At 49.1% G+C, this 14,184-nt stretch overlaps 1 protein-coding gene across 2 annotated transcripts; it reads right to left on the bottom strand.

Moving 5' to 3' along the window:
* Positions 1–5,893: 5,893 nt before the first annotated feature.
* LOC311373169 (uncharacterized protein) lies at positions 5,894–14,026 on the bottom strand. Of its 2 annotated transcripts, XM_084490004.1 has the most exons (8): positions 13,799–14,026; positions 11,564–11,649; positions 10,918–11,287; positions 9,133–9,279; positions 8,475–8,572; positions 6,924–7,023; positions 6,347–6,401; positions 5,896–6,002 (listed from the first exon to the last, which is right to left on the bottom strand). In XM_084490004.1, exons 1-8 carry the CDS (start codon positions 13,913–13,915, stop codon positions 5,944–5,946), a joined length of 1,032 nt encoding a protein of 343 aa, XP_084346130.1. In that variant the 5' UTR covers positions 13,916–14,026; the 3' UTR covers positions 5,896–5,943. The 2 variants fall into 2 exon arrangements, with proteins under 2 accessions (XP_084346131.1, XP_084346130.1); XM_084490005.1 differs by lacking the exons at positions 6,347–6,401; positions 6,924–7,023 and having other exon boundaries at positions 5,894–6,002; positions 13,799–14,015.
* Between the last annotated feature and the right edge of the window lie 158 nt (positions 14,027–14,184).

Below are 14,184 nucleotides of genomic sequence, written 5' to 3'. Positions count from 1 at the left end.
TTATAACTTTGTGAAAGAAAGGCCTAGAGGAATGAGGCCAAGTGTTTTGGAAAGGACAGAATTAGCTCTTTCCAGCATATGTCATCATCAATAGAAGGCACTATTTCTTGATATAGAAACTAAATTTGGAACACTTTGTGAAACTAAAAGTTAAATTGTACTCTGCAGGCATGTTTGCCATCCCTGAAATAGCCCAGTGTCTTATTTTGGGGCATTTATGTTGTTTCATTGTGGAATGGTAGTCAATTCCAGATTCGGTACCCCTCTCCTTTTGGAAGCGGGGATTCCAACTTCCAACTTCCAACTTGTAGACATGAACCAATTGCTGTTGGTGGACTTAGACTATACATTGATTTTTAACGAACTTCCAACTTCAGGACATTTACCTACTTCCAACTTCAAAATTGTAGACATGAACCAATTGCTGTTGGTGGACTTAGACTATACATTGATTTTTAACCCTGTAAGACCCAAATATAGAAAAACCAAAAAAAAAAAAAAAGTAGGAGTAGGAGGCCTTTGATCCAGAAATTAAAGAGTTTAAAAAAAAATGTTTATGTACGTTTTTAGAGAAATGTAATATTGCAACATTGGGCTTAGTTGGGAGCAGAATTTCTGTATTTGTACTCGCGTTGTCTGAACAATTCAGAACAACTAAGGGTTCATTTGCAGGGTTGATTGCTTACTTAGCCCATAACGGTATATAACATTAATAATAATCACACATTAGTCATATTTTTCTGAAGTCATTTATTAAAAATAATAAAAATATTAAAAATATTAAGGTTCAGGTCCAGCAAAGGATGACACAAGTGTGACGGCTTCATCATTCTCATCGGTGTCACTGATTTCCATCTCAACCTCACTCTCTCCATTTTGGACCATGTCAATAACATCCCGCACACTGTATCGCGGCTGTCCTTGCTGGTGGCATTCTGAAAATAAAATATAAATTAATTAACATGTATATATATGTTTTATATATTGTAGTACATAACCTGAAGGAATAGATAGGTGGACCAAGTGCTCAGGGTAGAAATGTTTTCCAGGCAGACAAGTCGCTTTGGACAAAACTGTCTGCTAAATTCCCTAAATGTAAATGTAAATGGTTTAATGGCTCTAATTATCATACTAAAAGGAAAACATGCATACCCCCACTTACATCATTGGTGGACTTAGACTATACATTGATTTTTAACGAACTTCCAACTTCAGGACATTTACCTACTTCCAACTTCAAAATTGTAGACATGAACCAATTGCTGTTGGTGGACTTAGACTATACATTGATTTTTAACAAACTTCCAACTTCAGGACATTTACCTACTTCCAACTTCAAAATTGTAGACATGAACCAATTGCTGTTGGTGAACTTAGACTATACATTGATTTTTAATGAACTTCCAACTTCAGGACATTTACCTACTTCCAACTTCCAAATCTATACATGTTTAATGGTGACACTGACAAAAATGACAACTTCCAACTTCCAAATCTACATATGTTCAATGGTGACACTCTGACAAAAATGACAACTTCCAACTTCAGGACATTTACCTACTTCCAACTTCCAAATCTACACATGTTTAATGGTGACACTGACAAAAATGACAACTTCCAACTTCCAAATCTACATATGTTCAATGGTGACACTCTGACAAAAATGACAACTTCCAACTTCAGGACATTTACCTACTTCCAACTTCCAAATCTACACATGTTTAATGGTGACACTGACAAAAATGACAACTTCCAACTTCCAAATCTACATATGTTCAATGGTGACACTCTGACAAAAATGACAACTTCCAGCTTCAGGACATTTACCTACTTCCAACTTCCAAATCTACACATGTTTAATGGTGACACTGACAAAAATGACAACTTCCAACTTCCAAATCTACATATGTTCAATGGTGACACTCTGACAAAAATGACAACTTCCAGCTTCAGGACATTTACCTACTTCCAACTTCCAAATCTACACATGTTTAATGGTGACACTGACAAAAATGACAACTTCCAACTTCCAAATCGACATATGTTCAATGGTGACACTCTGACAAAAATGACAACTTCCAACTTCAGGACATATACCTACTTCCAACTTCCAAATCTACACATGTTTAATGGTGACACTGACAAAAATGTCAACTTCCAACTTCCAAATCTGCATATGTTCAATGGTGACTCTCTGACAAAAATGACAACTTCCAACTTCAGGACATATACCTACTTCCAACTTCCAAATTGTAGACATGAACCAATTGCTGTTGGTGGACTTAGACTATACATTGATTTTTAACGAATTTCCAACTTCCAACTTCAGGACATTTACCTACTTCCAACTTCCAAATCATAGACATGAACCGATTGCTGATGGTGGACTTAGTGTATGAATACATTTTGAATTATCTTCCAAATCACTGATGTTTAGTTTTAACATGGTTCACTACTGCCCCCTGGAGTTTTCCGAATTTCACTTCCAAATCCAGACATTAATTTTTTCGACTCAGTGCTGCCCCCTTTTGCCTGGGAAGTCGATTTTCCAAATTCCAAATTCAGCTTCCAACTTCCATCTTTCAACTTCCAACTTCCATTTCCAACGTCCAGATTCCAACTTCCAAGTTTCGAATCTACATATGTTCAATGGTGACACTCTGACAAAAATTCCAAAAAGGACAGTGTAAGGTGGGGGTGAATCTGGGCTTTCCAAATCGGCTATACAAACCCATGTTAAATCGGCTCCAAACCCTAACCCTAACCCTAACCCTAACCCTAACCCTGCCACCATTGCCTGCTCTCCTTCTGAGTCCCACCGGGACCTCTGCTACATGGACTGCACCATCGCACGGTCTTCAAAAAAAGAAAAAAAGTTATTGATTTACATGCTGGAAGATTAAGATAACTTCCCTCCCCTACACCATCGCATGCTCTCTCTCTGAGTCCCACTGGGACCTCGGCTACATGGACTGCACCATTGCACGGTCTTCACTGTTCCAATGCAGGTTACATTGCTTTTTTTATGTGCTATGACCTCATGTGCTGCTTGTGCTTCTACCTTGTATATACTTATCTGCCATTATTTACTTGTTGGGAGGTTAATACTACTTCCCTCCCCCACACCATTACCTGTTCTTTCTCTGAGTCCTACTGGGACCTCTGCTGCATGGTCTGCACCGCCGCATGGTCCTCACTTTTCCAATGCAGGTTATTTGCTGTAAGAAGAAAATATGTGTTATGACCTTATGGGCTACTTGTGCTCCTACCTTGTGCATACTTACCTATTCATCCTCCACATGTTGTTAGGTTCATGTGCTGGATTGTTCCATTTATCAAGTGTGATCCCGTTGTGAGTACCCACCTGCCGTTGGTCCTTTAAGCTTGTGTTTCATGTTTCATGTTAGTATTTGTGCCCCCTCCCTCAGAACTGTGCCCCTCGCCTTGGCCCCTACCTCAACTCACTTGGCCCCGTCCCCCTTTGACTTCTACCACAGACCGTACTATCGCTAGGATTCTTATCCTCCTCCCTGGCCCCCATCCTGACCTCTCCCTAGCTGACTTTGACCGTTACCCTGACTCCCCTGATCCTTACCTACCCTTTCCCATCCCCTATCCTAACCCCAACCTCCTCCCTCACCTGACCCCTATCCTGACCCTAACCCTCTCTCACCTAACCCTAACCTACTCCCTCCTCTCTCACCTAACCCTAACCTACTCCCTCCTCTCTCACCTAATCCTAACCTACTCCCTCCTCTCACCTAACCCTAACCCACTCCCTCCTCTCTCACCTAACCCTAACCTACTCCCTCCTCTCACCTAACCCTAACCTACTCCCTCCTCTCACCTAACCCTAACCTACTCCCTCCTCTCACCTAACCTTAACCTACTCCCTCCTCTCACCTAACCCTAACCTACTCCCTCCTCTCTCACCTAACCCTAACCTACTCCCTCCTCTCACCTAACCCTAACCTACTCCCTCCTCTCACCTAACCCTAACCTACTCCCTCCTCTCTCACCTAACCCTAACCTACTCCCTCCTCTCACCTAACCCTAACCTACTCCCTCCTCTCACCTAACCCTAACCTACTCCCTCCTCTCACCTAACCCTAACCTACTCCCTCCTCTCACCTAACCTTAACCTACTCCCTCCTCTCACCTAACCCTAACCTACTCCCTCCTCTCACCTAACCCTAACCCTCACCCTCACCCTCACTCTAACCCTAACCTACTCCCTCCTCTCACCTAACCCTAACCCTAACCCTAACCCTAACCCCAACCCCACCCTCTCTGGCCCTAACCCTAACCTCTCCCACCCCCCACCCTAACCATAACCCCCTCCCTCACCAGACCCTAACCCCAACCCCATCCTCTCTGGCCCTAACCCTAACCTCTACCACCCCCTGCCCTAACCCTAACCCCTAACCCTAACCCCAACCCCTACCCCCACTCCCTAACACTAAACCTATCCTCTCCCACCCCTGAACCTAACCCCAACCTTTCCCTTTCCTACCCCACTAAGACCCCCTTACACGACTTCCAACCCAGCCCCCGGCCCCCCACAAAGGATCCCCCTTTATTTAAATTTTTTTTCTTACCATGTTTGTGTCTATTTATTCTGCCCCCATGCTCCAGCCCCAGGCCCCCTTCGTCCCCCTACTCTTTTTTGTTTTTCATATAAATAATGCGGTTTAATTTGGTTTCCAATTGCACCCTTGGTATTTATTCAATTGATGTCCTATGGGCCCCCCCTTCCCTGCCATTCCTTTATTTATTCCCCATCCCCTACGCACCTGAAAGGTGCTTTAATGTACCCTCCAAACCCGGAGGTTTGTTTGATTTAACCCACCATTATATAAAAAACATTTGATCTGGACCTATTTGGCGACACCTAGTGGCCGCGTGGAGCTAGGACACTCTGGGGCCATTTTGGCCCGTACTCTTTTTAAGTTCTCGGCTCGGATGGTAACCCTTTGTGTTTGGTTTTCCGTGGGTTTGTTTCGTGTTCTGCCTTTACTAATTATCGCTACGCATTTGAATTTCTGTCACCCTTAATACCGCCCTTATTTAATTAATATGATTACGTTTCTGCCCATGGGGGCCGCCATCTTGGATCCCCCACCACGGCTCTCTGGCTCCATCTCCTGGTTGCTTGATGGAACGTATGATTTCGCCACTGACTGCGGGGAACAAAGACGCTCTGCGGCCACTTTGGTCCGAACTCTTTTTAAGTTTTCGGTTCAATTTGATAACCATTTGTGTTTTGTTCTCCGTCGATTCGTTTCGTGTTATACCTTCACTATTTATCGTCACACATTGGCATTTCTGTGACCCCCAATATCACTCTTATTTAATTATTATGCTTACCCTTCGACTCACCTCCGCCACCATCTTGGATCTCCAACCTGAATATAACTTGGAGTCACTTAGCACCCCCTGTTGGTGACTCGAATTGATTATATTACCGCGGTTCTCCAGCTCCATCTCCTGGATGTTCGATGGTAGTGTAACATATAAAACATAAATATAACACTATTTACTTTTAGTTACGGTGCGGTTCAATTCGAATTCACGATCGGCCCCCCTTTCCTTTACCACAGCATTTATTTATTTATTTACCCCTTTAATTATGTAATCTAAATAGGTATACCATGTGTTTATTAGGATGCTCCTGTTGTTTGAACCGTTTTTACAGTTACATTATTACCCAAATATAATATTTGGGGCACGTTCCGGATTTTTTTATGCTTTAATTCTTTTCGGCTATTTGTTTTTTGTCCTCTACTGTAATAATTAAATGCAACGGCGTCATTGTATTATGTTTTTATTTTTTTTTTTTTTTTTTTTTTATTTTTTTTTTTTTTTATTTTTTTTTTTTTTATTTTTGATTCTGTCGCGAGCTGTCCTTCCAACGCCACCCGGTCTGGGGACAACCAGCGACCACTACTGGCGACTCCAGAAGGTGCAGGCACCGTGGTCCCTCTCACTCCACCTGCTGGTGACTGGGAGATACAACCATATATATATTTATATACATTGTTGCATTAGGCACATTTACATTTGAAAATCTGACCTCTCTATTGGCCCAATTCAAATCTTATTCCCCTGACCTCCAATTGGTTCTTCATCTGACCCCCCGATTGGCTTTCCACCCCAAACATCAAATTTGTTGTGTTGTACGGCCCCCCCATTGGATACCTCTGCCCCAGATGTTAAATGTCCCTTCCCTCTACTGTAACTGTCTATAAAAGTATTTGTTTCTGTGCTGTCTTATTCGTGCTTAGTTACCTCGGCTTGATAGGATTCTCGATCATACGGTCTGTCTCTATTGCTATTTAAAATGTACCTGATGAAGTCATTAATTGACGAAACGTTGTACTAGCCCACAGCAGCCAAATTTCCTGAAAGAAAAAATAAAAACGGATATTGGCTGGATCACACTTGTCTTATTTAAAAACCTACAGTTTAGCATAGTTTCGTTCCGCTATCGTTCAAGCTCCTACACTGCTAGAGGAGAACAATGCATCCCGACTACCACCCAGCCGATGGTGAGTGGACCCTGGTCCAAAGGGGCCGTAGAAGACGGTCTCCTCGTGGACCCACCCAGCCTCCTCCGTTAATGAGCCTTTCCACGTGGGCGCCACCTGTCCCGGAGGATCGTTTCCGCCGACGTGATGACGGGCATGAACGCCTCTGGGTCCCGCGCCACTCGTCTCCAGGGCAAAGTGAGAAATACGCCAGGCCCGTAAGGTACTGGTCTCCCCACGGGCCTGCTCGCCACCACTACCACGGATCCTGGTCTGAGACCCACAGACCGGTCTACGCGCCTCCCCACCGACCAGCCTACTCGCCTCCCCGCAGACCGGCCCACTCGCCTCCTCGCCGACCGGCCTACTCACCTCCTCGCCGGTATGCCTACTCACCTCCTCACCGGGCGATGCAGAGGCCTCCCCAGCGCCACGCGCCTGAAGCGCGTCGGGCTCCTCGCCGCCCTGCCTGGGCCCCGGGCCCCCCCGCCGGACCCTGGAGAGCACAGCCACAGGTGAGGCCTCCACCCCCACGTCCTGACCAGCGACCCCGAGACCGGCCCCGACCTCCACGACGTCCGGAACTTCCGGTGGCTAACGCGGCGCGCACTGGGTCTGCGCGTCCGCCTCCACCCAGTCAAGCGCCGCGCGCGCGCGCCCCTGCCGCTCAACTCTCCGACGATCCGGACTTCAGGCGCAAGAACAGGCTGATCCTGGCGGCCTTGAAGGCCTCTCACCACCTCGCCAACTGCGTGGGTCCTGAGCCCCTGCCCGTTGTCGCCAGGCTCGCGGAGAATTTGAGGGTCTCCATACGCCCTGCGGTCCCCAACGCTGCTACCGCGCAACTCATAGAAGGCAACGCACGCAACTGGGAGCACACCACGATGCTGGTGCTCCGCGACCACTACAAGGCTGCCTTAGAGGAGAAGGTTAGTGCGCTCCTCCTGTTGTCAGACCCCATCTGGCGCCCCAACTTCGTTGTGGCGTTGGCCTGGGCTCAACGTCATTTCGGAGAACGCCTGCGCCCGGAGACGGTGGAGGCGCTGCGCGCTCGCCTCCGAGACACATTGGACACCCCGGTTCGACTGGTCCAGCTGTTCCCGGACATCGCGCCTGGCGCTGCGCTGCCGCGCTTCAACCCACCTGAGGCATCGCCGCCGCCTGCCCCCGGCTTCCGGACCCCTGGGCCCGGTCCGATTGACCTCAACATGGGGGCGTGGCCTGCTGACCGGCCTTCCAGGCTGCCGTCACCCACCTTCTCGTTGGCCTTCTCCTCTTCTCCCCCGCCTGCCCCCGGCTTCCGGACCCCTGGGCCCGGTCCGGTTGACCTCAACATGGGGGCGTGGCCTGCTGACCGGCGTTCCAGGCTGCCGTCACCCACCCTCTCGTTGGCCTTCTCCTCTTCTCCGTCTTCTCCGCCTCTGTGCCCCCCCATCCCCCCAGCCTCCCCCCCTCCCTCCTCTTCGTCTTCTGTGCCCCCCACCCCCTCTCCTCCACGACTTGCAGTCCCGGGACCCCCTCGGAGCGACACACCGCTGGCCCGCAGGACCAGGCTCGCGTCCTGCCGCCTCCGCAGACGCACCGCAGCCACGCGCGCTCCGGGACCCTCCTCGCCATCCTCCGCACCTGCGCCTCTGCACGGGGTCCTGACGCCCGCTGCTGTTCCGGTCAGGGTCATCTCTCCGACTCCCTCTTCCTCTCTTCCTCTACCGCCCTCCGGCTCGACACCCACGCATGGGTTAGCCCGGGCCAACGCTGAGAGGAACGACGCGGCTGCTGACGCGCGGGGCCCCGCCCTCCCGATCTCCACCCCGACTGTGACTCTCGCCAGACCCACCCGTCACCCCAGCACGGGTAAGAAATGCCAGGAATGGCGCTTGCAGTCGAGGGAACCGCTTCTGGTTATAGGGGATTCTAATGTCACGCGCTTCGCCGAATATGGCTTACCTGGTCTTCAGATCGACGGCTACCCTGGCGCGTCCTTTCGTCATGCCTCCGCGGTTCTGGCGAAGACCGCCGTCGACCCCAAGGTCCGCAAACTGGTTCTGGCGTTCGGAATCAACGAGAGGGGTAACAAAACAGAACGGGTTTGTGTGGGTAATCTTCAAACCGCAGTCAAATGGGCGCGCATCGCGTTCCCTTGCGCAGCGATCCTCATCCCGGAGATTAATTACTCTCGCGCGCTCCCGTTCAGGGAACAGGAGCTTCTCTCAAAATTAAATACCTTTATCTCCACCCGCTATGAATCCATCCCCGCTCTGCCCAAGAAGTCCTTTGTGACTGAGAGGGACAATGTCCACTGGTCTCGAGACACGGCAGCGCTCCTCTTTGGCCAATGGGTTAAGTTTTTAAACTGAGCGCTCCCGCGTCCCTAGACACGCCTCGAGGGAGCCGCTCCGTTATAAATCTCTCTCCGTCTTTCCGATTGACCGCGGCGCAGTTTTCCCTTCTTGACAAAGGACTCACGTTCATCCCTTCGACCGACATAAACCCCTGTGAGCTTTACCAACAGGTCCGCTCGGATTTGCAACAATATCACCGTAGGGTTAAACTCGCTGTTTACTTTAGAGATCACCCCCCGTCTGAGAAAACACCCTTTACTTACAAGTCGTCGTGGGTTCCGCCAGATGAGGATGTCCCGGTTGAGGTGACGCGTCTGATCAGTGATGACCTCCTGTACTACGCTGACTCCTTTAGGATCAACCCGGCCCCCGCTAACCTCCTCCCCGAGGAGTCGGAGGCTCTCCGACAACTGATTGGAAACAAAAGCATAGTCATCAAGCCCGCCGATAAAGGCAGCGCTGTTGTCATCATGGATAGGTCTCAGTATATATGGGAGGGCCATAGGCAACTGCACGATGCACGCTATTACTCAAAACTTGAGGCTCCCATATATACTGAGACCGTTCCGATGATCTTTGAATTGATTCACTCCCTTTGGAGAAAAAAATACATTACGCACAAACAACGCGATTACCTTCTAGGGGATGCCCAGCCCAGGCCCAGACTCTTCTACATGTTGCCCAAAATACATAAGGAGCCTGTGGCCTGGAGTGAGCCCTTTAAAATCCCCCCGGGACGACCCATCGTCTCTGACTGCAGCAGCGAGACATACCACACGGCAGAGTTTCTCGATCATTACCTTTATCCTTTGTCTATCTCCCACGCGAGCTACGTGAAGGATACCTATGATTTCGTTTCCAAGGTGCGTGCGCTCCGGATCCCCACGCACGCCTTCCTCTTTACGATGGACGTTGACAGCCTATACACCAATATTGATATTGCTGGGGGCATGCGCGCCGTGCGCAATGCTTTTAATCTTAACCCTGACGTCACGCGCCCTGATGACGAACTCCTCCGCCTGCTTGAGATTAACCTTACTAGGAATGATTTCCTCTTTGACGACCAATTCTTCCTTCAGGTTAAGGGTACGGCTATGGGGAAGAAATTCGCCCCCTCCTACGCTAATCTCTTCATGGCCCAATGGGAAACCTCTGCGCTCGCCGCCTGCCCTCTGCAACCTCTCTCCTACATGCGCTATCTAGACGACATCTGGGGCGTTTGGCAACACTCAGAATCGGAATTCCAACTTTTCTTAGAAATCCTCAACACACACGATCCATCCATCACACTTAAATCATGTCAACACCTCTCCTCGGTCGATTTCCTGGACACCACCACGTTTAAAGGTCCTGACTTTGCGATGTCCCTCACTCTAGACGTCAAGGTCTACTTCAAACCCACTGACACGCATGCGCTCTTGCATGCGAACAGCTTCCATCCCAAACACACATTCGCTGGACTCCTTAAGTCGCAACTCTTACGGTTTCAACGCATCTGCTCCAGAACTTCTGACTTCTGGGCGGCTGTCAAAATTCTATTTCAAGCCCTTTCCCTTAGGGGTTACTCGCGCTCGGCCCGCCGTCTCTCCCTTAAGGAGTTTAAATTAGTGCGTCCACCCGTTGAGGGACAGCGTATCCCCTTGGTAACGACCTACTCCACCTCTTCCTCTCGCCTGACCCGATGTGTCAGAAATAATTTCCAGTGTCTTCTGGACTCCACCACCTACCTTCCTGGTTATAATATTATTGCGGCCTACCGTAGGAACAAAAATATAAGGGATCTTCTAATTAGGGCCAAACTACGGCCCCTGGTTGAGCCTAAAGTGGACAGACGCTCCTATTTTTATAATTTCGTTCCGTGGGCCCACAACAAAAATAATGGAGATGTCTTTCCCACTGACCGGCACTCAGACATCAACACCAAAAATTGTGTGTACCTCATCCGTTGCCTCGCATGCAATCTCCAATATGTGGGGGAAACGGGAAACACCATACGTGTCCGTTTCCACCAACACAAACACAACATCAAACGCAAAAAGGACGCTCACCTTCCTTTGGTTGCGCATTTTGTGGAGCACGGATGGCTGGCCCTTTCCGCGTCGGTGCTCGAAGCCAACCCTTTCTGGTCTGCTGCTCAACGGCGCAGAGCTGAGAGACTTTGGATTGACAGGCTGGGGACCTGGCAACCCCTTGGTTTGAACGTTGGGGTGGGTGGGGGACCACCGGGGGGACGTCTGATGATGGCCCGTGCCAGCGACACCACCGCCTTCGGCGGTGTTGTCGTTAATTGTTGACTGTCCTAACCCGCCAGTGCCTCCTACAGTCTCCTCGGCTCTCCTTCCCTCCCTGCCACCATTGCCTGCTCTCCTTCTGAGTCCCACCGGGACCTCTGCTACATGGACTGCACCATCGCACGGTCTTCAAAAAAAGAAAAAAAGTTATTGATTTACATGCTGGAAGATTAAGATAACTTCCCTCCCCTACACCATCGCATGCTCTCTCTCTGAGTCCCACTGGGACCTCGGCTACATGGACTGCACCATTGCACGGTCTTCACTGTTCCAATGCAGGTTACATTGCTTTTTTTATGTGCTATGACCTCATGTGCTGCTTGTGCTTCTACCTTGTATATACTTATCTGCCATTATTTACTTGTTGGGAGGTTAATACTACTTCCCTCCCCCACACCATTACCTGTTCTTTCTCTGAGTCCTACTGGGACCTCTGCTGCATGGTCTGCACCGCCGCATGGTCCTCACTTTTCCAATGCAGGTTATTTGCTGTAAGAAGAAAATATGTGTTATGACCTTATGGGCTACTTGTGCTCCTACCTTGTGCATACTTACCTATTCATCCTCCACATGTTGTTAGGTTCATGTGCTGGATTGTTCCATTTATCAAGTGTGATCCCGTTGTGAGTACCCACCTGCCGTTGGTCCTTTAAGCTTGTGTTTCATGTTTCATGTTAGTATTTGTGCCCCCTCCCTCAGAACTGTGCCCCTCGCCTTGGCCCCTACCTCAACTCACTTGGCCCCGTCCCCCTTTGACTTCTACCACAGACCGTACTATCGCTAGGATTCTTATCCTCCTCCCTGGCCCCCATCCTGACCTCTCCCTAGCTGACTTTGACCGTTACCCTGACTCCCCTGATCCTTACCTACCCTTTCCCATCCCCTATCCTAACCCCAACCTCCTCCCTCACCTGACCCCTATCCTGACCCTAACCCTCTCTCACCTAACCCTAACCTACTCCCTCCTCTCTCACCTAACCCTAACCTACTCCCTCCTCTCTCACCTAATCCTAACCTACTCCCTCCTCTCACCTAACCCTAACCCACTCCCTCCTCTCTCACCTAACCCTAACCTACTCCCTCCTCTCACCTAACCCTAACCTACTCCCTCCTCTCACCTAACCCTAACCTACTCCCTCCTCTCACCTAACCTTAACCTACTCCCTCCTCTCACCTAACCCTAACCTACTCCCTCCTCTCTCACCTAACCCTAACCTACTCCCTCCTCTCACCTAACCCTAACCTACTCCCTCCTCTCACCTAACCCTAACCTACTCCCTCCTCTCTCACCTAACCCTAACCTACTCCCTCCTCTCACCTAACCCTAACCTACTCCCTCCTCTCACCTAACCCTAACCTACTCCCTCCTCTCACCTAACCCTAACCTACTCCCTCCTCTCACCTAACCTTAACCTACTCCCTCCTCTCACCTAACCCTAACCTACTCCCTCCTCTCACCTAACCCTAACCCTCACCCTCACCCTCACTCTAACCCTAACCTACTCCCTCCTCTCACCTAACCCTAACCCTAACCCTAACCCTAACCCCAACCCCACCCTCTCTGGCCCTAACCCTAACCTCTCCCACCCCCCACCCTAACCATAACCCCCTCCCTCACCAGACCCTAACCCCAACCCCATCCTCTCTGGCCCTAACCCTAACCTCTACCACCCCCTGCCCTAACCCTAACCCCTAACCCTAACCCCAACCCCTACCCCCACTCCCTAACACTAAACCTATCCTCTCCCACCCCTGAACCTAACCCCAACCTTTCCCTTTCCTACCCCACTAAGACCCCCTTACACGACTTCCAACCCAGCCCCCGGCCCCCCACAAAGGATCCCCCTTTATTTAAATTTTTTTTCTTACCATGTTTGTGTCTATTTATTCTGCCCCCATGCTCCAGCCCCAGGCCCCCTTCGTCCCCCTACTCTTTTTTGTTTTTCATATAAATAATGCGGTTTAATTTGGTTTCCAATTGCACCCTTGGTATTTATTCAATTGATGTCCTATGGGCCCCCCCTTCCCTGCCATTCCTTTATTTATTCCCCATCCCCTACGCACCTGAAAGGTGCTTTAATGTACCCTCCAAACCCGGAGGTTTGTTTGATTTAACCCACCATTATATAAAAAACATTTGATCTGGACCTATTTGGCGACACCTAGTGGCCGCGTGGAGCTAGGACACTCTGGGGCCATTTTGGCCCGTACTCTTTTTAAGTTCTCGGCTCGGATGGTAACCCTTTGTGTTTGGTTTTCCGTGGGTTTGTTTCGTGTTCTGCCTTTACTAATTATCGCTACGCATTTGAATTTCTGTCACCCTTAATACCGCCCTTATTTAATTAATATGATTACGTTTCTGCCCATGGGGGCCGCCATCTTGGATCCCCCACCACGGCTCTCTGGCTCCATCTCCTGGTTGCTTGATGGAACGTATGATTTCGCCACTGACTGCGGGGAACAAAGACGCTCTGCGGCCACTTTGGTCCGAACTCTTTTTAAGTTTTCGGTTCAATTTGATAACCATTTGTGTTTTGTTCTCCGTCGATTCGTTTCGTGTTATACCTTCACTATTTATCGTCACACATTGGCATTTCTGTGACCCCCAATATCACTCTTATTTAATTATTATGCTTACCCTTCGACTCACCTCCGCCACCATCTTGGATCTCCAACCTGAATATAACTTGGAGTCACTTAGCACCCCCTGTTGGTGACTCGAATTGATTATATTACCGCGGTTCTCCAGCTCCATCTCCTGGATGTTCGATGGTAGTGTAACATATAAAACATAAATATAACACTATTTACTTTTAGTTACGGTGCGGTTCAATTCGAATTCACGATCGGCCCCCCTTTCCTTTACCACAGCATTTATTTATTTATTTACCCCTTTAATTATGTAATCTAAATAGGTATACCATGTGTTTATTAGGATGCTCCTGTTGTTTGAACCGTTTTTACAGTTACATTATTACCCAAATATAATATTTGGGGCACGTTCCGGATTTTTTTATGCTTTAA

Source organism: Micromesistius poutassou (genome assembly GCF_964030765.1).
Source record: "Micromesistius poutassou genome assembly, contig: SCAFFOLD_3347, whole genome shotgun sequence".
NCBI classification, from domain to species: Eukaryota; Metazoa; Chordata; class Actinopteri; order Gadiformes; family Gadidae; genus Micromesistius; species Micromesistius poutassou.
The sequence above is the reverse complement of the archived record's forward strand: the minus strand, read 5'-3'. Positions and strand labels throughout refer to the sequence as shown.